The following is a 23,322-nucleotide window of genomic DNA, read 5'->3' as shown; positions in this document are numbered from 1 at the left end:
AAAAATGACAAACTTCTCGTCACAGTGTCCTGATGCAAACAATGATCGAGCTCGATCTGTCACAGCCCTGCGAAGTATGTTGGCTGACATATCGGGCGGTCAGTCAAAAAAACCAGCTAGAAGTCGCCTGACAAAAAACATTTGCTGGAAAGAGATAGGAAACCTGATGCAAACATTCGTCCAGCTGTAATGTAAACATACTTTGAATGTATTGGTAAATTTCTGGCTAGAAAGCCTTATGGTTTACACCGGGGGGATGGCAACGCTATTCCGACCAAAGCAAACTGACAACAGTCGACATTAGCACGGTTGTCAAATGAGAGCCCACAACAAAAGCACTAGCTGTCAAATGGTAGCCCATAACAAACCATTGTTTGGGGTTTTGATTTTCAATTTTCCCGCAATTCAAAGGATAAATACCTGAAAAAAACACGTGAATTGTGTTGCTGATGGCAAATTCTATCATATCCTTGGAGATTTCATCCCAATATTGGCTGAAAATTCATATCAAAAAAAGTGATTTTTCTGTTTACCTTTTTTTGCTTTTTTTGTTTTGGTCGATCAAACAGTGCACCCGTACACTGTGAATTGGCATTACACATTTTTCAGTTTGGTTTTACACATTTGCATGGGACTTTTGAGTTTAACCAGGATAACACACTTCGTGTTACCAAAGTAATATGAATAATACTGATTCTGAGTGTTTGTTTTCTGAACTTCCAAGATGGCGGCTTCTTCGCTACCCCCTGGTTTACACTATCGAGAAATTAAAAGTGAGAGTGTGTGCAACATGGAGTTAAACTTTCTATGAAGTTGCTGTGAAGGTTACCATGACACTTTGAAAAGTTTAACTCCATGTTGCACGCACACACTCTCACTTTTAATTTCTCGATACAGGTTTTTAAGCGAAAATGGCGTTCGAATGGTGAACGCCCGAAATGTCAAAATCACGCAGTGGTACCAACATTACGGAAAAAGTGTGCAATGTCATGTCAGTCAATTTTTTTCTAATGTTGGTGCTACTCCGCGATTTTGACATTTCGGACGTTCAACATTCGAACGCCATCTTCGCTCCAAAATCATTTAGATGTAATTACATATTCTAACAATGAATTGGGTCCTAAAAAAAAGCTTAGATTGCTGATATTATTGTTTACAGCTATAAAGCTTATTTTTCTTAGTGCAATGACCCTTTGTACGGTCAGAAAGAGTTTAAAATGGATTTTTAAATCAATTTTGAAAAATTAACCACGCGGTCCTTCTTGACAGAAAAGCTCCTTCTTGACAGCTCGTTCCAAGGAGACCATAGTTGATCCATCGAAAAAATGTTGTCTTGTCAAAAAAAAATTTTGCATTAAAATGAAAAAAAGTGATCAGAAATGGTTTTTAATCGTGTTTTTTACCGTTGTACATAAAAATTGACATAGGGCTTTAGTACACAATTTGGCAAGAGAAGAAAAAATAAAAAAAAAACCTTCGAGATTTGCTAAGGAAAAGGATAGAAATAGAAAAAGCTTTAAACTTAATATTCTTGTTCTTGAATTTTGATAACATAATCTTTAACAACCTTGAAATTTTGGCAACACTGTTCATTTTGACGTTCCCACCCTCCCCTCAAGGTTGTGATAGTTTCACCAGGCAAAGCAAAAACAGTCCCACCTTCTTGTTTACTTGTTATCTTTATTACTTTACTCGAATAATTTCAGCACAATCTTTTCACGGATTACAACAGTTTGACAATTACGTGAGGGTGGGAGGACATTTAAAAGGATTGGGAACCGGGTTGGAGGATGCGTAACAATAAAATAAATTACTATGCTAATGCTGTGTGTTTTTTTTTCAATTTGCTTTTTGTTTATAAATATCTTTATGCTAACATTCGTAATAGTTAAATATGATACATTTTACTTGCACAAATATATAATTGCTTACATATTTCTCTCGTCTTCATTTCACAACAGTGTTACTAAAGTAATAGCTCTTAGTTGATGTCGTTTGCGTTTATTTTCACTAAATCTAACAATAAATAATAGAACTAGTTTTAGGAAAAAGAAAGTGACAGCTCGAGTGGAAAGTTAAAAGATTTCATCTATTTAGTGTGTTATTTAGATTACGGCAGAAGAATTACCTCCAGCGATGTCACATTTTTAAAATGTGTCGCTCAGTGTAGAGAGAGTGTTCGTCTTGGAATAGGAATTGATGCAATAAATAATGCGATTAATAAGTTAGTTAGATAAAAAGTCTTTTGCGGGACTCCCACCCTGGAGCCTGCACGCTCAAATATAATTAGGTAAATGAACTACATCAGTAAAAGCGCGCGCGCGGATTGTTCTTTCAAGCTGCGTCGTTCTTAGTTTTCAATGGTTCCGCAATGTGACAGATTTTGGCTTTTATTTTTCTTGACGAAACAAAAACAAAACAATCTTGCCGAAAGGGTTTGACAGCTTGAGGTGTGAATAAACATAGTAGCACTGGTTGTAGACCTGAGATAGCGGGTTTTTGACAGCACCTGTCAGAGTAGGCTTTGACGCTTTTGTTAGTTCGGGCGTTCGCCGCCTACTGCGGCGCCACATGGCGGAACCATTGGAATTGTGTTTGTGTGCGGTAAAAGGTAAACATAAAACGTAACAGACACCCTTAAAAAACGGAAAACAAAAGTGTAAGCGAACAAAAGATTTTTTTTTTTGCGGGAATAAAAGTAAAACTGCGCAGCCTGATGCGCTCGTATCCGAGTGTGTGTTTAAAAGTAATCTTTAATTATAAATAAATATGGCGACCCATTAAGATAGCGCTGGAATCTTCCTTCTTCGTTTTTTCGTTAAAATTTAAATTTTCCGGTGCTAGATTTTTCTCTCTCTGTTCATGGGCAAGAATAAGTACGACAAACAAAAACTCAACGAACGAAAGAATCTTCCCCGATTTAACTGTATGTGTGTGCGTGCAAACAAAAACTTAACGAAAAAAAACCTAACCTAAACGCTACGCTAAACAATAATAATGCGTGCACGCCGTTGCCACGTCAGTGGCCGGTGCCCACCTGGGATGAACTTTGTTCTCTCTAGCCTAGCAGAAACGTTTCGACGCCGTTACACTAACATTCACGCGTCAACAGTTGACAGAAACAGTGGGGAAAACTTAACGAAAACAACGTTGACTAATGCGTTTGTGCGTTCGTTCGTTTTTTCGTCGACGTTTGACAGCTAGCTTACCTGCAGCAGTGCAAGCGCAACGCGCTTGAAGTGCACAAGGTAAGCAAGCTGTCAACCGTCGGCATCGATTTGACTTAAGGTTTTGACGGTTATCATCAAACAAAAAGTGTTTATGTGTGTGTGTGTGTTTAGGTGAGTTCGGTTCGACGGGGTTTTGTGTTCGGGTGCGTGTTCATCACTGAGAGAACCTTGTACTTGCAGTTGTGTGCATACTATTGCGGCTGTGTGTGGGTGAGTTTCTATTGTTTGGTTGTTTTGGGGACAGGGGGGTTTCGGGGGAAACGGGGGGCTTGACTTACGAGTAAAAGTTCCTCGACTTGGTGGACTTGGTGGATTTGAGCGTGCCGCTGATCATGGAGCTGGGCCCGCTGGACACGATCGAGGCCGTGGACGGACTGAGGTGGGGATTGGTGAAGGCCACCGCCCGCTCCTTGCTCGAGGAGAACGAGAACGGTTTGAGCCGTATGCAGAGGAAGGCACTGGTTATGCAGGACGCGACCAGGATCGAGAGCAGGACCACGATCGTGACCGTGAAACCCGGGGTGGTCATGCAGATGAGGCCCTCCTCGCGGGCGGGGAAAATCATCGTGGAGTCGTTGGTCGAGTTTTGGCTGCCGATGGGGAAGGTCAGGTCACCCGGGGACACGACCCGGATGATGCGCTTCATGCCGACGTCCTCCTTCTCTTCCGGTTCTCCGGCCTCACGAGTTCGACGGATCCGGCGGTCATCTCGCTTGCGGTTGGCAAACACGTGCTGTTCCAGCGATTGCGGAGGTGGCGGTGGTGGACCGTACTGCTGGTGTTCCGGACCTCCGGACAGGTGGTGCACGTCCAGGATCCCAGGGTCGGTACACTGCTCCGGACATTGGTAGCGGCAGATCTGGATCGTACACTGGAAGTGGACCTCCATCGAGTCGGGGAACTTGAACGCCTGGAAGTGAGCGTACGACAGTACCGATGCACTCGCCCCAAAGTTCTTGATCTTCGTAAACCGGCTCATCAACTTGGGTCGTGTGACACAACCTCGCTGGTCCACCAGCTGAATCGGCGCCCGCTTGCCGTCATGGGCCATGCAGTTCCTCACCAACATGTCAAACTTGCTGTCATCGTCCTTGATCGCCAGCACCATCGTCATCGTCTGGCCGATCTTCACCAACCCGGAAACCTCGGACGCCCAAGGACCCTTTCCAACCTGAATCTGCATCCAACACCCAACATTATCCCCAGCAAAGTCCGCCCTAATCACGTCCAGCATATCCACCGGGAACGGCCGGAACGTCACGCTCTTCTCGTACTGATCGTGCCACGTGCAGCGCAACTTCCTCGCCTGATCCCAAACTTCCTGCACCTGCGGGTCGTACTGCAGCACAATAATATTCTCAAAGTAAGACCCAGCGCCCGACTCCGTCCCCGAATACCCATTATACAAAGCATTATCCGTATTCCCAGCCGTTCCGCACTCGTGAATCCCAATGTCGAACGTCGCCGAAGACTTGCCCAGCCCCGCCGGCAGATGGACGCAGTTCACGTTGCTGTAATGCCCCTTCGAAAAGATGATCCCGAAGAACGGCTTGTCAAACTGGACAAACACCTTCATGCCCTGCTTCTCGCACTTGACGTCCAGCGACACAATCTTGGGCATGTCCTGCAGCGGCGAGCTCCACAGGTCGTTTCCGGCCAGTGGCGCGCCGTACAGCTTTTCCGGGGCCAGATCCGTCGGTTGGACCTTGGGCAGCTGCTGCTGGGGTGGTGGCGGCGGTGGCGGTGGGCCGTGGTACGCGTGGGCCGCCGGAAGGGGCGGAGGGCCGAAGGGGTGACCGTGGCCGCCGTGGGGGCCGCCTGCGGAAAGGGAGAGGGAAAGATCGGAGCAGAACGTCCAGCGTGAGAGTGAGAGAGAATGAGAGAGGCACAGGACAAACAAGCGTAAAATCGGGGTTTTTCTACTCATAATTCTTCATGTTTCGTTGAGCGTGTAGCGTTTGACAGATAGCCTTGTTGTCTTTTGCAAGCAAAACATAACCAAACTTTTCGGCAACTTTCCGGAACTTTTTCTGGATCTCTAACGGCAAAGATCCGGCAGCAATTTTGTATGGTTTGACGTTTGCGGAGGGTGCCAAAAAATGTACACTCACAGTCAGAAGTATCCCTCAAAAGGGTACTTTTAATCATCTAAAAGGATACTTTCTATCCTTTTTTTAAGTTCACCCGGCGTCACCCTTTCAAAAGGGTATGTCAAATTCAGTACATTTTCGATACCCTTTTAAAGGGTGACGACGGGTGAACTTGAAAAAAGGATACTTTTTACTTTGAGTGTAAACAAATTACTTGATGCATCAGCCATTTTTTTTGCAAGCGTAAAATTAGTACAAACTTGTTGCCGGATCTTTTTCCGGATCCTTTCCGGAAAAGATCCGCAGAAATTCTGTAGATTTGACGTTTGTTTATGGGACATTTCTAGCAAAACAATCAATAGGGCTAGCAATCCTACTGTAAACATTAACTCCGTAGTAACAGTTCAATAGGGCGAATCTGCGATTGTAAACAAGCAGACTATCCCTTTTACTCATGTGACAGTTCACGTCAAGTAAGAGGGAGATAGACTGCTTGCTTACAAACGCAGATTCGCCCTATTGAACTGTTACTACGGAACTAACGTGAGCAGGATAGACTCTTTGTTTACACTTCGACAATGGCCCTATTTCATTGTTTTGCTAGAAGAAACGAAAATAAAGTGTAAACAAAAGTGCGTCCTGCTCAATTTATTAATTATGTTTACATTAGTGACGACCTTCCATCGGATGAGGAAGTAAAATGTCGGTCCCGGCCTTGGTGGTTAGGCCGTTAAGTCATTTCAGGTGTAGGAGTCGTCTCCATGCCATAAGTACAAACAACACACCAAACCAAGCCTACTCCGGTGGAATCGCTGGCGGTGGTTGGACTCGCAATCCAAAGGTCGTCAGTTCAAACACTGGGGTGGAAGGTTCCTTGGAGTAAAAATAGGTTTGGGTGCTCTCCCCATTCAAGCCTTCGGACTCCTAGGTTCGAGCAGAAACTTGCAATAGAGACCACAAAAGACCCGGGGGTCGTTAATGTAGATGGTTTGATTTTTGATTAGTGACGACCAGAATGCACAATTTGTTTACAGTTTGTCTTCGGTCCTGTCGCATTTTTTTGGCTAGGTTTGACGTTTTTGACAGCAGTCAGTTGTTCGAATTGTTTTTTTTTGCTGGCAGCAACATAACCAAACTTTTCGACGCTCCCAGCTAACGTCAAATCAGTACAAACCCACTGGGAATTTTGGCTTGAGCCTCGACTCGATTCAGGCTCGATCTCGAGCCAGATCGAGTCCAGGCTCGAGCCAAAATTCTCAATGGGAACTTGTTGTCCGGATCCCTTTCCTGATCTCTTCCGGAAAACATCCAGCAGCAATTTTGTATGGTTCGACGTTTGCGGGTAGCGTGCACAAATCTCTTTGTGCATCAGCCAATGTGCTTTCTTGCTTTTGACAGCTGTCAGTTGTTCCAACTAGCGAATCAGCACAGGGATGAAATTAGAAAAGATCACTTCAAATCAATCAAAACGTTCACGCTAGTTGCAGCAGGATGCGCTTTTTGTTTACATTTCGCCTTTGGCTCTTGAATTGCTTCGATTTCTTCCAGATTTGAGTGAAATGTGACAACAATTGAGTCAATTTTGTTTAAAGTTTAATCTTGATGAGTACCGAGCGGACTCGCTAATTCGATTGGAACTGCATTCGCATGAGCAAATCCGAATTCACTAATTGGAACAACTGACAGCTGTCAAAATCTTGAAACCACATGCTTGGAAATCGTCGAGAAATGGGGTTGAAATGTCAACATCAGTTTGACAACAGTTTTACACGTTTGAGTGCTATTTAATTCGAATACTTCATATCATTCCGGTACGATTTTAGGTTTGTTTGTCTGTGGTGAAGAATATTTACACGGATAGGCAGAGCATAAATTTGACTCGAGAATGTTAGAAAAATATTTATTGTGAGCTACAACTACAAAGAATAGAGTGAAAATGATAATTTCGCTAACTACAGTGTGAAATTTTGGCTCTGATTCATTAGTTTGTTTTTTTTTTATAAATAAGACCACTATGCAACTGAGCAACCCTCCCAAGAATGAGCTATTTTTTATCATTTTTCTCCGTTTAAAAAATGTGGGCTCATTTTTGTGAGTTCTTTCTGCATCATCAAAGGGCCATTCTGCATGATTAATTCGTCCATACAAATCTTTGTACAATTTTGACATCTGTCTATTAGGGTGCCCAGAATACGGGGCATTTTTTCAAAACCTCGCTCCACAAGCTGAATATTGTTCCTTGACCTATTTTAGGACTTTGGGCCAAATATGAGCAAAATCGGTCATCATTTACCCATTGATACTCGGAGGTGAAGTTTGTATGGAAAAAATCGAAAAAATGTATGGAAAATCCATTTTTACGGTTACGGTTTGGTCTGTACGGTGTGCTACTTCCATCCAAATATTCCCAAAAGTGAGATTCTTATTGATCCTGAATTTTCTGTAAGTTTTTTGAAAACTTTTTCTTACTCTTGTCTATTCCATAGTTATAAGTAATAATTTTTCGATTGAATTACGATGTAAATCACAGCTGAAAGGAACACCAAAACTCTGTTGTGTACCTAAATGAACTCATTGTAAATTGATTATTCACAAATAAAACCGAATTGAAAATTGAAAATTATTGATCCTGAAAAGTTATTAGCGTTTTAAAAAAGTCATTTTTGTATAAAAATCGTTTTTTCCATCAACTTTAGGCTCGGGTATCAAAGGGTTAATCTCATCCAATTTTGCTCAAAATTTACACAGATGCTTAAAATAACCCAAAAAACCGTTTTCCGCTTGTGGAGCAGGGGGTCATTTTTTCTGAGCACCCTACTGTCCATACATGACAATATCATAATATTCATACAATGAATTCGTTTTGAGAATGATTTTTTTTCTTATCGATTTGGTGTCTTCGGCGGAGGAAAAAAACAAGAATGGTCCAGCTTGGTAATTACTTCAACAAAATCATGTTTTATACCAACATAACTTTTATGTTAGTATATTTTTGAAAAGGGTGCATTTTATCGAAAAAATGACTTTTGATTTCGTTTGAAGTTTAATCAACATTTAAAAATTGGGTAATTTTTTTCAAGTTTTGTAATTATTCTCTAGACGTTTGCCAACACAGCCAATTTTGACCTTTTCATTGGATCATTGATTTTTGACATTTACCTTTTGTTTACATTGTTCACCTGATGATATTTAATCACCTTGATCTTTGTTTCGAGTGCATGTCACAACTCAGTGAGAATTTTACGATTTTTTTTTATTTTTAGAAAAAAAACGGCTTTCTTTACGAATGACGCTTAGGACCTTGTAAAAGCTAATCGGGAATTGGTCTTTTAATCCGAACATTATATTAAACTTTTTTAAGAGGAGTGGTGTTGTCATGATTGATTTGTCCACGGCAAAGCCACACCATCACTCCTGCCAAAAAAAGATAAATATTATGATCGAAGCTTTAAAGTTGACAAAATATTATCCAAAAGTACTTTTTCAATTTTACAACATTGCTGAAGACACCAAACCGATCCGAAAACCCGTTCTCAAAGATACCAATTTTTGATTATTTTATTCGCCTTTTTGAATGGATAGCTGTCAAAATTGTATAAAATTTGTCATTATTCAAACGAGCTAATGATGCAAATCGTAAATGCACAGACAAACAGATGTAAACCTTATTTAAGAATCAACAATCAAACATAAAACGGTCATATTGAACTATCGGAAAATCAACTCAGGTCGTTTTGACAGCTGCCTCAAAAAAAAAATTAACGATTTACATCTGTTTATCTTTGCTTCCACCCGTCACACAGTGGCCATCTGTACAGGATTCCCCATCATTTCACTCACCCCTGCCCTGCGGTGGCGGTGGCGGTCCATGCCCGTGGATGATCGGTCCGTGGGGTCCGTGTGGTGGTCCCTGCTGGAAGTGTGGCGGTGGCGGCGGCCCTGGCGGTCCCTGCTGGTGCTGGGGCGGTGGCGGTCCGTGTCCTATCGAGAGCGGGATGTGCTGCGGGTACGAGTGAACCGACGCCGACGACGCTCCCTGGTGGTCCTGATCGATGGACTCCAGCGCCACCTGGTCGGAGTCATTTTCCCGCTTTTCCAGTCCACCTCCACCGCCGCCGCCGACGCCACCGCCACCTCCATCGTCCGGACTGATGGCCTTGACCACCTCGATCTGGTCGTCCGCGACCGTGATCTGTGAGGGAAGAAAGGATTTTGTTGTTAATTTCAAGGGTTAGAGCAATTATCGAGTGATAATGAAAGTGAAATTATGAACCTCTTCCAAAGGGAACGGGTTATCTCTCGCTATTTACACCTAGATGGACAGTTCCAAGGTATGAAAAAAGGGCATCGATTTCTAGTTTTTTTTTCCCTTTAAACCTTACAAAAAAGTTATGGCGAAAAAAGTGAGATCTTCAACAGCGGTGTGGACATTCTTGTTTTGCCACAACATCTGGACTGGACAAGTTATGTCGACGATCACTTTCCAATTTTTTGCCATTTTTTACCCCCGAGCAGTAGCAGCTTCTGCCGTTGCGATCCGATATAGATCCGCAAGACCGGACCGGAGAGGGACAAGATCAGTGTGTCACTTCAAAGCCACGAGTGCCGAAGCTGTTGATGCTGAAAAATGCACACTCTTGAACTTGATGCTACTTGTTTGGGTAGGAACAGGTTAGTGGACGGTTTGGTACCGTCATGTGAGGGTAATAGAAATGATTTTAATTATTTTCGCTATTTAATTCTAGTTTTCGACCTTTCAAATTTTGTAATTATTTTTTTATAACATAAATGGTTAAGTGAAATAAATAGCTTAATCGATAGAAATTTAATATGATTTATAATTATTCACATAAATAGTATTTTAGATTTAATCTAAGTTACACATTTTTTTTTCAAAAATTCCAATTCGGTACCATGTTTTTTACCATCCTAACTCTAGCACAAAAATGATTTTTTAATCCCCTAAAACATATTTAAAAAAATGTAAATAAAAATTAAATTTTGGGAATAGGCCCCCCCCCCCCCTTAAGTCAATTTTTATGCACAACGGCAAAAAAACCAAGGGGGTGTGGCTGCCAATCCCCCGCGTTGTCAGACCAAAATCCAGCATAAAGCTGACAGACCAAAACTGTCAGACCAAAGCGGGTTTGGCAGCCAATCCCCCTGTCAGACCAAAGAGCAGAAGATAAACAAACTCAAGACACTGATATTGGTGAACACAAATTAGGCAAGACAATTTTGCAACAAAAATATTTTTTCAACAAAAAATATATTTTGGAGCTAAGAAAAATAATCTATCTGATTCATTTAACCGGCTTCTTATCGAAAACAGATAAAATAAAAAGATTTATAGCACTTTTTGTTTATTTAAAATTTCAACCACATTTTCGGTGTTTACCTAAAGCATCTTGCAATAAAGTATGTGGAATTGTGAATCTTCTTCAACACGCTTGAAAACCATTTCTGTTCACTTTTTTTCAATTTAAAGCAAAGAGTCATTGTGCTCAGAAAAAATATCATTATCATTGTGAACAATAATATTCCTAATTTAGGGTTAATTCATGATCCGGGACCGTGGTGTAGGGGTAAGCGTGGTTGCCTCTCACCCAGTCGGCTTGGGTTTGATCCCAGACGGTCCCGGTGGCATTTTTCGAGACGAGATTTGTCTGACCACGCCTTCCGTCGGATGGGGAAGTAAATGTTGGCCCGGTCTAACCTAAAGGGTTAGGTCGATAGCTCAGTCCAGGTGTAGGAGTCGTCTCCCTGGGTCCTGTCTCGGTGGAGTCGCTGGTAGGCAGTTGGACTCACAATCCAAAGGTCGTCAGTTCGACTCCCGGGGTGGATGGAAGCTAAGGTGTAAAAGAGGTTTGCAGTTGCCTCAACAACCAAACCTTCGGACACCTAGTTTCGAGTAGGAATCTCGCAATCGAGAACGCCAAGGCAAAGCTGTAGAGCGAATAATTTATTTTTATTTTTTATTTTTATTTATTCATGATCCAAATTAATTTTTAGTGATAAAAAGTCAAATAAAAAATCTGGATTTTTTCTGTGTTCCTATTTTTTATGAAAATGCCGAATCATGAAACGCCAAATCAATTGGAAAATTCCTTCTCATGAACCAGATTTTCAAATATTCACATGCCCATTTTGTATGACAACCCCTTCAAAGTTTTATGAAGCCTTGTATTGGAAATCTAATAATGCAAAATGGCACCTTTTGACGCAGGGAACGCATGAGCAAAGTTTCATTCGAGTCAAAAAATAAAAATTTAAATTCTCAAAAATAAGGCTGGTACAAATTTATTTAAAGTTTTTGTCTCTCCCCTTTTCAAAGTTGTGTGTGTGTGTGCAACCAACCAAACGGGACCACGCGGTCGCTTCTTACAAATTGAGTTGTTTCCATGTATTTTTAGATTTTCATTCTATACATACAAATAACTCGCATAGGCATTTGGAAGGTGTTAGCTCTGCCGAGCTTCGGTGACCCATTTCTACGCTGGCTAGCCGAGCGCGAGGTCCCTCAGCTTTTATCGACAAGCCCCGCCCTGAAGAACGTTTGTACCAATCGGGTTCAAACGTTATTTAGAACTTCCGAACCCTTGTCAAATGGACAAGGACCCAGCGCGTATATAGTTTGATAGTAACAGTATTCCTAATTCCAGGCGTCGCTCACCAAGCCGTGATGGCCTAGTGGTTAGCATTTTTGCTTACCAATCCAAAGGACGGGGGATCGAACCCCGACTCGGGCGACTTTGATTTTTCGTTCATGTTCAATGTTTCAAGATTAATATTTCCTATACTTTCTCGTTGGGAGCAGATGGGAATCGAACCCAGGACCATTCGCTTAGAAAGCGAACACCGTAACCAGTCAGCCACGGCCGCTCCTGTCTCTCCCCTTTTCAAAGTTGGCCCGAAAAATCAGAGGGGAGAACAATATTTTTTTTCAAAAAAATTCACAATGTTAATGGAATTTGAAGTGCAATCAGCTGAAATCAATTTAAAATGCATTCTCCTGCGTTTAGATTCATTTTTAGCATGTTTTGGTTGATTTAAAAAAAAAGTATTTTTTTTTAATTTCGATGTTTATAATCGCAAATATTTTTTTTCACTAAAATTTTAGTTTTCGTCAAATCTTTTATTTTTTGAAAATTAATGATTGTAAAACAACTGAACTAGTGTAAAATGCATTTTAAAATACTTTTTCCTCGCAAATGCTGAAACTATGGCTTGTTTATTTCAATATTTATTTTTTGAATTTTTTAAATAATATAAAAAAATATTACCAAGTTATTCCAGTCTGCTCGAGAAAATCATTCAAACAAAAAATAAAAAATCAACATTTAGGTTGGGTTATTTCTTCTCAATTCATTATTTACTGCTTGTTTGAGACGAAATTTTTAATTTGTAAATTGATAAAGATGTAGTTTTAAACAAGTCCTGAAAAGTTAGTTTTTACTGTAACTGCGACAACATTGATCAATGGGATTTTTTTGAAACTGCCAAAGTGTCATGATGTTTTCAATGAAAATGAATTAGAATCGGGAAATGGTTTGAATATTGGAGACCTTGATCAATTTTCCGCTAAGAAAAAAAATAGTTTGATTTCCAAATTACAAGTTTGAAGTAGAGCGTCCAAATTCCCAGGTATACAAAATTCCCGGGAAACGGGAAATTTTCAACCGATTTCCCGGGAAATTTTAAATTTATCGAAAATTATTCTGATTCCACTTTTATTAATATTTTGCAACCAAATTGTATATAACAGCAACATGAATGGTCCAAATGAGTGTGACGATTAATAAATAGCTCAACTGCTTGTTAAAAAATCATATAACTTTAAGAAAATATTCAAATTCTCATTTAATATGCTGTCTTTGAATTCGTACCAAGTCAAAAAAAATTGGTTCCTTATTTTTTGTTGTGACGTATTATTTTTTAAATCAAGGTGTTTGGAAATTGAGATCCATGCCCACAAGCAAAAACTAATTCTATTACGCCCCTGTTAGCTCCAGTGTTTCAAACTGTAATTTTTCGAATACTATTAAACAAATTCTTCTGGCACAACCAGGGATGCCAGATACACAGATTTGTTTGTGTTTCACAGACTTTTGAGCTTGTGTCAGACATTTTTTGAGGTGCACAGACTTTTAAAAAACTTCAATATATTATTATTTTGTAATCTTTTTTGTCGAAACTTATTTCGTTAGTCTTCAAATGCTTAAAAACGCAATTTCTGATGAATTTCAATGACTGTGAATTGATATATTTGAATTTTATACAAATGCACAGACATACACAGACTTTTTTACAGACATTTTAAAAAAACAAGTGGCATCCCTGGGCACAACCCTCTTTGAAAAAATATCAATTCAATTTTCATCCAAATTGGCCACGGTAAACAAAAAAGTTTAAAAATATCTAAATTTTGATCTTGGTCAGAAAGGGTTTATATCTTATTTTTGAATGATATAACAAAAAAAATATTAAAAAAGGTTACCAAAATTAAAATAGTTTATTTTCATTTCATAATGCGTTTTACAATTCACTCCATTTACAGACAAGCTGATTAGTTCAATATGAATAATCGATTGAAATGAATAAAATCAAATAAGATTCTCTTGTTTTTTCTTGTATATTTTCAAAATATTGGTGTCAAAAAGTCAGAAAAAAGTATACTTCCGCTTGAATTTCTAGAATTCCCGGGAAATTTACAAATTTCTGGCGAAAAGACTCACGAGAAATTTAAGATGGAGCACCTCTAGTAAAAAAAATACAAACACTCTTTTTTATAGTGCTCTAAACGTAAAAAAATTCAAAAATCGATCTCGATCGAAAGTCTTCATATTGACCAGTGTCCAATCCTTGTAAAGTTACAGCGGTTTTAAAAATAAAAATGTTGAAAAAAGGAGGTAATGGCAATTTTTTGCCAATTTCCAAATGTGAATCTTGATTTTTTAGTCTCGAAAATATTTTCACCGGAAAGCCCGTCCAACTTTCCACACACAGTAAAAAATTGTGTAAATTGTAAGGTTGAATATTACCTCTTTTATGATGTAATTTTACCTCAATTTAGACTGAAAAAGTTGCATTACACCAGAAAAGTGGTAAAATTACACATTTTCAGAGGTAAAATTACAATTTTTTTCTGACATAAAAAATGTACCCCTTCCTAGATGTAATATTACCATGATATTTTTTACTGTGTAAGGTTGTCTTCGACAACTTCAAATCTGGGTGATATTAATTGTTAGTGTTATAATTATTTCATCAAAACACGTATTTTTTTGCCCTTTTCTCCAAAGGCATACTCGAAAGACAAAATTCGAGTGATCATGGAGTAGTTTTTTGGAATAATTCACTGTATTCATAGAAGGACTGAGCGTTTAAATTAGGCCTAATTTTCCCTCGATTTGAGTTAAACTGCAATCGTACACGTGCTTTCAGGATCTTGAAAAGGAGGTCATCCCGGAGAGTACCAACCCCCTTTACCATCAAAAAACAACCAAGCATACTCAAATCAACCCTCGTTGCTGGTCCCTTAAATCCTCTTTAAAAATTATACTTCACCGAACAAAGAGAGAGAAAAAAAGACGAGACAAGACGCGAAAAGGAGCCAATAATTATCGCGGCATCGCGGTCTTTTTTAACAACCTTACAAAAAGAGTACTAAAAACTGGCAACGGTATGAGAAGAGAGTCCTTATTATCGATATGCCTTAAGCTTTACAAAAAAAACTTCAATTTTTACAAGCTCAGTCGGCGGGCTGGCGATATAGCAAGTGGAAATATTTTCACTGTATTGTTGAACTCACGACAATCTATAATAATCGAAAGCTTATTAATGCCTTTCTCAGGGGGGCGATAAGCGGCTGGAAAGAACGGAAAACTAAAAAAAAACAACAAAAAAACTTAAACATTTTTTTGCCGAGTGAAAAAGATTGATGATCTGGCAACACTGTCATGAGATGTCGAAACTTAGTTAGAATTAGCAAATTGTGAGTATTTTTAATTCCTTTCAAAATCAGCCATTTGTTTCAGGTAAAAATATCAATTAAATTTCACACTTTCCGTGCCCAAAACCTGTCACGTCCTTCTTTTCAACCGCCCCAGCAGGGAAAGGAAAGGGAGGCAAGTCCTCATTTTTTCACAGTTTACTTTTGATGGTGGCCACGATGCCGCCAAAAAATAACGCGCCAACCGCGAGATCGTTTTCATATCGTTTTTGTTGATTCTGTTTTGAACGGCCCTTTTGCGGTTTTTTTTTCTTCAAAAAGGGCCAAAGTAATTTGCCAAATTAAATACATGTTTTCGGCGAGCGCCCCCTCCCTTCTACTCCCAAAAGGGAAATTGATGACGATTATTTGATTGCAGCGACAGGTTCCACTCCTTTTGGGACACCGGGTCTCGAAAATAAGACATCTTTGTTGTTCGGGCAATTATAGGGTCCACTTTTGATGGATTCGGTGATTAAAGCTGGGTTCGTCACTTGCTCCGCAGGAGCGAAGCGTTCAAGTCTCCCGCAAAAACTCGTTCTTTTGGCTTGATTTTTGATCGCATTCGATGCCTTTAAACCTTGAATAATGCAAAAGAAAGTATCGCACTTGGTTGGAAGCGCTTTCCCACGTTGAAATTCTTAAAACATCGATGTTTGCAAACAATTAAGAAATTCTTCCCTTTCGCCCGCGACTTTTTTTTCCCACTTTCGAGCGGCGATCTCATCTCATCAGGTGCCAGTACATCACATCGCACGCAGCATCACGCCAGCCCAGACAGCCGGATGTTGGACAGGCCTCGAAAACAGGTTCTCTCTCTCTCTCTCGATGGATGGTCACTTTCACACTCGGTCTGAGAAGTCCGAATGTGCGCGCGCGCGCGCAAGGGCTTAACACGACAAGTGACAAGTGATTGACCCTTTGCGGCGCGGTAGATTATCGTCGAGGGGAAGGACCTTGGGCATGAAATGTAAAAAACAACAAAAAATACAATATTGATGTAAAGGTATGTTTGTAATATCTGTTTGAGTCGAGAAAAGTTAATTGAACTTTTTTTTTGCGTTTATGAAGAAATTTTAATTTTGTAAATTCACACTTTTTTTGAGAAACTATCAAATGAGACGAATCAGGACTAGACCGATTACCGTGTTACGCTCCAAACAAAACTTTTAAAATTTGTTTGGAAATTTCGAAAGTTTGAAATTTGTTTGGTTGAATATTACCTCTTTTTTTGTAATTTTACCAAAATAATGTTTAAAATATGGAATTCAATTGAAACTGATAAATTTTTCAAAATTTCTGATGTAAAATTTCACATTTTCTTGCCTTCCCAGATGTAATATTACCATAATTGTCTTTTGTATGTTTCACACCAAAGCAATTCTCTATCAAAACCGGAAATGGATTTTATTTGTATTTTTTGATTTGGCGAAAACTTTGTGGGGGCCTTCCCTATGACCAAATAAGCTATTTTGCGTCATTGGTTCACCCATACAAGTCTCCATACAATTTTGGCTGCTGTCCATACAAAAATGGTATGTAAATAGTCAAACAGCTGTAACTTTTGAGTGAATTTTCTGATCAATTTGGTGTCTTCGGCAAAGTTGTACACGCAAAACCGCCAATGCGAATTTCTTGAGCATTGGTACCAGAATTTTGAGCATCGAATGGTCATAAACGATCATGACAATTCGATGCTCAAAGCGCTCTGACCATCCGATGTTCATCTTGCTTTGCTCGAGATTTGACAGTTCATTTGACTGTGTGCGTGACGTCGCGCGCAGCTTTTGGTAGTTTCCACTATTCACCATGGGCGGCGCCACCGTACATTGCCGCTACTGGGCTAGTACCGCTTTTCGCCACTAGGTGGATTTATTCCCCCAGGACACAAACCAAGTATGTAAGAAAAATATTAAGATTCTTTTTTTACTGCTTGAACACTTTAAATAAAACTTAGCTTAGCATTGCAATTACGCTCAACTAAGTTTTATTTGGTGTTCAAGCAATAAAAAAATGTTTTGATTACTATATTGGACTCCTCCTAAGAAGAATATGGGAATAAAAAGCAAGTAGTATTTTGTTTTATTGCTTCAACAGGAAATATCGAGTTGTAATGTTTTCCATTAATCTAAGTCTATTCTATAGCTGCAGAGTGTGGTAGGTTTTTCTAGCTCTGTGTCACCATTAAGATAAAGGCACCAAGTCAGGTCATTGTTTTACTTCCTATGTTTCTTCTCCTTCTTGGCAGCGCATAGAATCGCCCTCTCTGGCTTCCTCTTGGATACCTCATTCTCGGCCCCGACCTTCTTCACGATCTTCTTTCTTTCTTGTCCCCGGCGGAATCCTTGCTGCCTCCTTCGAACTTCTTGGTGGTCTTGGCCTCGTGGCGCTTCTTGGCGGCTTCGGTCACCTTCTGGAGGAACTACTCAGCAGCGTTGATAACAGCCTTGTTCTTCTTCTTCTCGAATCCGACTGAGATGTGCGATTCACGCATTGAAGACAATCGGCTCCGGCACCCACATATGCTCCGACGGCACAGGTTCAGAAACTGACCAGACGACGTCTCTAGTGCTGCAGCACCACCACGCCGGTTGTTCTTGGACGTTTTGAACTTAGCCTTCTCCGGCAGTGGGCACTTCATCACAAACTGACGAACGGCTTCCTCCTTGGTAAGATTCCTTCCTTGACATCCTTGCGGATGTTGGTCGCAAGCTTCAGTCCGAGACGGCGCGGCATGGTCGTATCCTTCAGTTCGGGAATGCTCTTCACACCATCCCGCCGGATGTTCAGCGCCAGCACTGACAAGTTCTGTTCGACGATGCAACAGTGGACCGATTTTTGCTCACCGGTTCACCGGCCCACAAAGCCGACTTTGTGCTTTCCTAGCGGTCGCCGCCCGTGCCAGTGTTATTCAGCATTCGTTAGCCGATTTAGCCCTTAAACTGGAACGGTTTGGGCGGAGTCTGACAGCGATTAGCGTAGAGATTTTCGTCCTGTTTCGAGAGGAGTTATCCACGTTGCAGCTACCAGCGGTTTGGGTTGATCTGGAATTAAATTTTGAAATCTTTTAGAATAAAACTGCCAAATTTTTTATGTTTTACTGTAACATAAGATAAGAACATAATTCGAGCCAAACATTTCATTAGGGCACAAAACCAAAACGTAAACATTCCGGATTATTCCACTATTCCTCTCATTAGTACACTCCCTACATGCCCTCCAAGAATCAGATTGATAGCAAACAATTTACCATTGAAAAAATCAAAAACACAAAAGGGCACATAACAATTTTCACTTCAAACCCAAAATAATTTTTCTCGAATCGCGGTTTTTGCTTTTGTGCCCTAATGAAATGTTTGGCTCGAATTGAATTAAGAAAGTCAAATTGAGTTGATTCACTGCAGACTGCAGTTAAGCGGTTTGATCTTCAACGGGTTCTTGGATGGATTGATATTTGTGGAACGAGTGCTTGGTGTGAAATTTTCGAGAATAATCAAACCATCACGTCATAATGGACAGCGTCAAGGAACAGGTGCGGGACAGCGCTGCGGAAATCACGGAGTTCCCGGAAGGTGTCCCGTAGTTTCCAAAGAATCACACGCTGCAGGGTGCACTTTACAAGTACCACATGAACGCATCTGACGCACATGCCAGACAAACGGACGCGTTCGAGACATCTGGGAGATCAGAAGAGTCAAGTGTACCTTTATGTGCTGCAACCGTTTGCTGCACGTGAGTTACTTCCAGAAGCACGTCACCGAGTACATGGAGGCTACTGTTTGTCCACCTGCGGCCGCTGGAGTTCGGTGGCACCATTCAGCGCCAGAAAGATGCACAGTTGTGGGCCACTTGTACCAAAAAGAAAAGAAAACAAATCCAGAGGAAAAGAAAACGATATTAGAGAAATAAATAATAAAATTACAAAAAAGCTCACCTAATGCATTTCCGCCGCACCAACCACAGCACTTCTTCCTTTTTGGCTTGTTGCACTATTCGAACGACACACGACAGCCGGGACAAGAAGCCCCAAACTTCCTCAAATCTGGCGTGACACCGTATCGTACACGAACCCGCCACAATTAAACTTCCACAAGTACAAAGTAGCAAAAGTCTTGTTTCGGTGCTGCTTGACTTCCGGCGCAACTCCAAGTGGACGTCAGGAACAACGGCAGACAAGCCGGAAGATTAGGGCATGCGTGCGTTGATGAGTTGTTCTGTAGCAAACGGAATGGGAACAAAAAAGATCGCATTATCTTGCAAATCCGTTTACAAAGCAGCCACTTCGTGGGGTAGTCGGAAAACGGTTAAACTTACCCTGGCCGGCTTCTGTGGACCGGTTTTTCCTCAATTTTGGTGTTTTTCGCTGATAAAAACAGATAAAAACTATTTTAGAAGTAAATTCACTGCGCCAAAAAAAAAAAAATGCGCGAGACTAAAAATCAAAACAAACTGCAACTGTCAAGCGCAAGCGAAAAAGTCTCGCTATTCAAAAGATGTAAAAGAAGAAGCTCGCTGTTCAACAGAGCTCCGCATTCAAACACACGCACATTTTGAAAATTGTTGAGATGGTGTTAGTGTTAATTACCTAATATGACCATTCGATGCTCAGAGTTGTGAACATTGAATAGAGTTATCTAAGCCCGATCTCACGCACACTAGCACGCCATTTGTTTTGCTGGCCGGTACAAAATTTAACCTCAATCTTTTTCGTGTACGTACACGCAATACATGCGCACGTAGATAACTCTATGGGACAAGCTGTTTGAGCATTGAACGTTCACCGGATTTTCTTTGCGTGTAGGTATTGTTGAGGACTTTTGAGAAAAAATAGGTACAAGGAAAAAAAAAATTGCAGATTTTTTTATCAACTTTTTTTTCACTAAAACTCAATTTCCCAAAATACGTTTTTTTTGATTTTCGAGATATTTTGATATGTTTTAGGGGACAAAAATCCACAATTTTTGAGCCATAGAGAAACATGGTCAAAAAATCTGCCGCCGAGTTATGATTTTTTGAAAAAATAGTCATTTTTGGAAAAAATCGAAGTTTCATGCAAAAACAAGTTTGACATTATTTTTTAATGCAAAATTGAATTTGCAATCGAAAAGTACTTCAAAGATTTTTTGATAAAGGGCTCCTTTTTCAAGATATAGCCACCGAATGTTTGATTTTAGCGAAATATTTGCAATTTTTCAATTTTTAAAAATAGTGACCATGAGTGACCGTTTCTAAAAATATATTTTTTTAAATTTTGCTATACAATTGTCAAAGAGACATTGAAGATTGGACCTCGGGTTGCTGAGATAGAGCCGCTTTAAGAACAAGAAACACGAAAATTGAAGTTTCGTGAAATTTTCCGATCTTTTCGGAAAAAAATATTTTGAAAACTTTTAAACGAAGACTAACATTTTAAAAGGGCCAAACATTGAAAATTACGCCCATTTAAAATGCTAGTCTTGATTTAAAAATTTTCAAAATATTTTTTTCGAAAAGATCGGAAAATTTCACGAATAGTTCATGTATTAACATTGAAAATCGGACCATTTATTGCTGAGATATGGTCACTAGAAAATGGTGGGTTGTTTTGATGAGACTTAGAAAACTTCAATTTTCGTGTTTCTTTTTCTTAAAGCGGCTCTATCTCAGCAACCCGAGGTCCAATCTTCAATGTCTCTTAGACAATTTTATAGCGAATTTTCTGAACTTTTCAAAAAAAATATTTTTAGAAATGGTCACTCATGGTCACTATTTTTAAAAATTGAAAAACTGCAAATATTTCGCTAAAATCAAACTTTCGGTGGCTATACCTTGAAAACGGAGCCCTTGATAAAAAAATCTGCATTTTTTTTCTGTGTACCTATTTTTTTCTCAAAAGTCCTCAACAATACCTACAACTTTGCCGAAGACACCAAATTGATCAGAAAATTCACCCAAAAGTTATAGCTGTTTGAATATTTATAAACCATTTTTGTATGGACAGCTGCCAAAATTGTATGGAGACTTGTATGGGTGAACCAATGACGCAAAATAGCTTATTTGGTCATAGGGAAGGCCCCCACAAAGTTTGAGCCAAATAAAAAAATATAAATAAAATCCATTTCCGGTTTTGGTAGAGAATTGCCCTCATTCATTACAAATAATATTTTCTGACAATTTTGATTACTTTTTATACAAATAAACTTCGAGAAATAAAATCTGTGAAAGGGTTTGTTGATCGATTTATGGTAAATTGTGTATATATCAATCGACATATTTTTTATACTTTTTTCATTGTTTTAGTTAAAGACAATTTCACACAACTTTGCAGACTATTGAACTTGTTAACCCAGCACTGACGAGGCTAGGCCACTCTCCCCTACCGTTCAAATGAACAGCTTTGTAGAGAAACGTCCATTATTACTAGGGCTTTTGATTTTTCATTACAAAACATTGAAATTTCTCGGCAATTTCACGGTACTCGAAAAACTGCTAAAATTTACTTTAAAATGTGTTCTTTTAGCATGATTTTGTTCAGAAAAGTGTCTTAAAAATTATCAGTAGTTAAAGATAGAAAATAAAACACTCTGACACAAATATATATTTTTTTTTTTGAAAAAAATAGCATTGGATTAATTTTGAGAAATATAAGGCTTTCTAGGCCCAGTGAAAAAAATATAATTTAATCCAAAAATGACGAACTTCTCGTCACAGTGTCCTGATGCAAACAATGATCGAGCTCATTCAGTCGCCAGCCAGCGACAAGTTAAGACGTGTTTTGCTCGTGTTGTCATCTCGCGTGCTTGGAAGTTTTTGACAGATGGAGGTGGAGGAATCCTCCGAGGAGGAAGATTTTCGTCCCGTCCGCGGGGATCGGAAGCGGAAGAAGTCCAGCGAGGTCACTGGAATCGGCATCGAAGGAGAAAAAGTTGAGAAGACCCTGCTCAACAACAACAAGTTCAGCCCGAAATCTGGACGAAAATCTGTATTTGGAATCTGTATTGACATTTTCAAACATTTTATTGAAAAATAAACATTCCTTATCGTTTTTTAATGCGTAAAAATGCCATATAATCAAAAATTTAAGGTTTGGGCTCATTCAGCAATTTAAACAAAATTGAATATTATTTAATTTTAATTAAACATTCGTTAAAATCTGTATATCTGTATGTTTTCCTTAAAATCTGTATTTCTGTATATACAGATTCTGTATGACCTAATCACCTCAAAAATCTGTAAAATACAGATAAATCTGTATTTGTGGCAACCCTGCTCACAAGACGGACGAGTGCAAAGTCCAAGAAGCCGAGCCGAAGCGGTGTGCCAACTGCTCTGGAGCCCACGAAGCCACGGACCGCAGCTGCCCTAAGCGTGCGGACTTCATCCGGAGGCGCCAGCAGGCGTCGAAACCGAAACCATCGGCAAGGAAGGCGGAGAAGCAGAGTCCAGCAGTTCCGGCGTTTACGCCGGCGGAGTTCCCTCCGCTGCCGGGCGCAGTTCCGGACGGAAAATCCAAGGATCGCCCTCGTCCCGCAGGAAGCAGCCAAGGTGGCCCCCGAGACGGTGGAGCCACGAAGAAGGAAGCCGGGGAGGTACTCTACAGTTCGGCTGAGCTGTGGGGGATTTTCTCCGAGTACATCGGCAGGTTCAAGACCTGCAAGACCCGCTTGGACCAAGTAACCCTCGTCAGTTACATGATCTCCAAGTATGGAATTTAAGGAGTTTTTTTTTTGTTATTATATATTGTTTTACTGATCCTCGGTCCCAACCTGGTCACAGCACCTAAAAGGACCTAATAAAAATAAGTTAAGAAAAAAAAATGATCGAGCTCGAGCTGTCACAGCCCTGCGAAGTATGTTGGCTGATATATCGGGCGGCCAGTCAAAAAAACCAGCTAGAAGTCGCTTGACAAAAAACTTTTGCTAGAAAGAGATAGGAAACCTGATGCAAACAAACGTCCAGCTGTAATGTAAACATACTTTGAATGTGTTGGTAAATTTCTGACTAGAAAGCCTTATTGTGAAATAAAAACATT

General features: G+C 40.0%; 1 protein-coding gene and 1 long non-coding RNA gene across 2 annotated transcripts in view; both read right to left on the bottom strand.

The window, feature by feature from the left end:
* Positions 1-1,660: 1,660 nt before the first annotated feature.
* LOC120424696 (uncharacterized) overlaps positions 1,661-23,322 on the bottom strand; it is a 107,769-nt gene continuing 86,107 nt past the window's right edge. The window contains exons 3-4 of the mRNA XM_039588875.2: positions 9,161-9,512; positions 1,661-5,048 (exon numbers count right to left, since the gene is read on the bottom strand). Coding sequence (XP_039444809.1) covers positions 3,505-5,048; positions 9,161-9,512 — 1,896 coding nt within the window. The 3' untranslated portion in view covers positions 1,661-3,504. The remainder of the gene's footprint in view (positions 5,049-9,160; positions 9,513-23,322) is intronic.
* Positions 17,393-19,904, bottom strand: LOC128093333 (uncharacterized). The gene is made up of 4 exons (XR_008212418.1): positions 19,626-19,904; positions 19,246-19,525; positions 19,016-19,159; positions 17,393-18,355 (listed from the first exon to the last, which is right to left on the bottom strand). It is a non-coding gene; the product is annotated as an uncharacterized LOC128093333 (long non-coding RNA).

Source organism: Culex pipiens, chromosome 1 (assembly GCF_016801865.2).
Source record: "Culex pipiens pallens isolate TS chromosome 1, TS_CPP_V2, whole genome shotgun sequence".
Taxonomy (NCBI): domain Eukaryota; kingdom Metazoa; phylum Arthropoda; class Insecta; order Diptera; family Culicidae; genus Culex; species Culex pipiens.
This window is presented reverse-complemented; position numbering and strand designations above follow the sequence as displayed.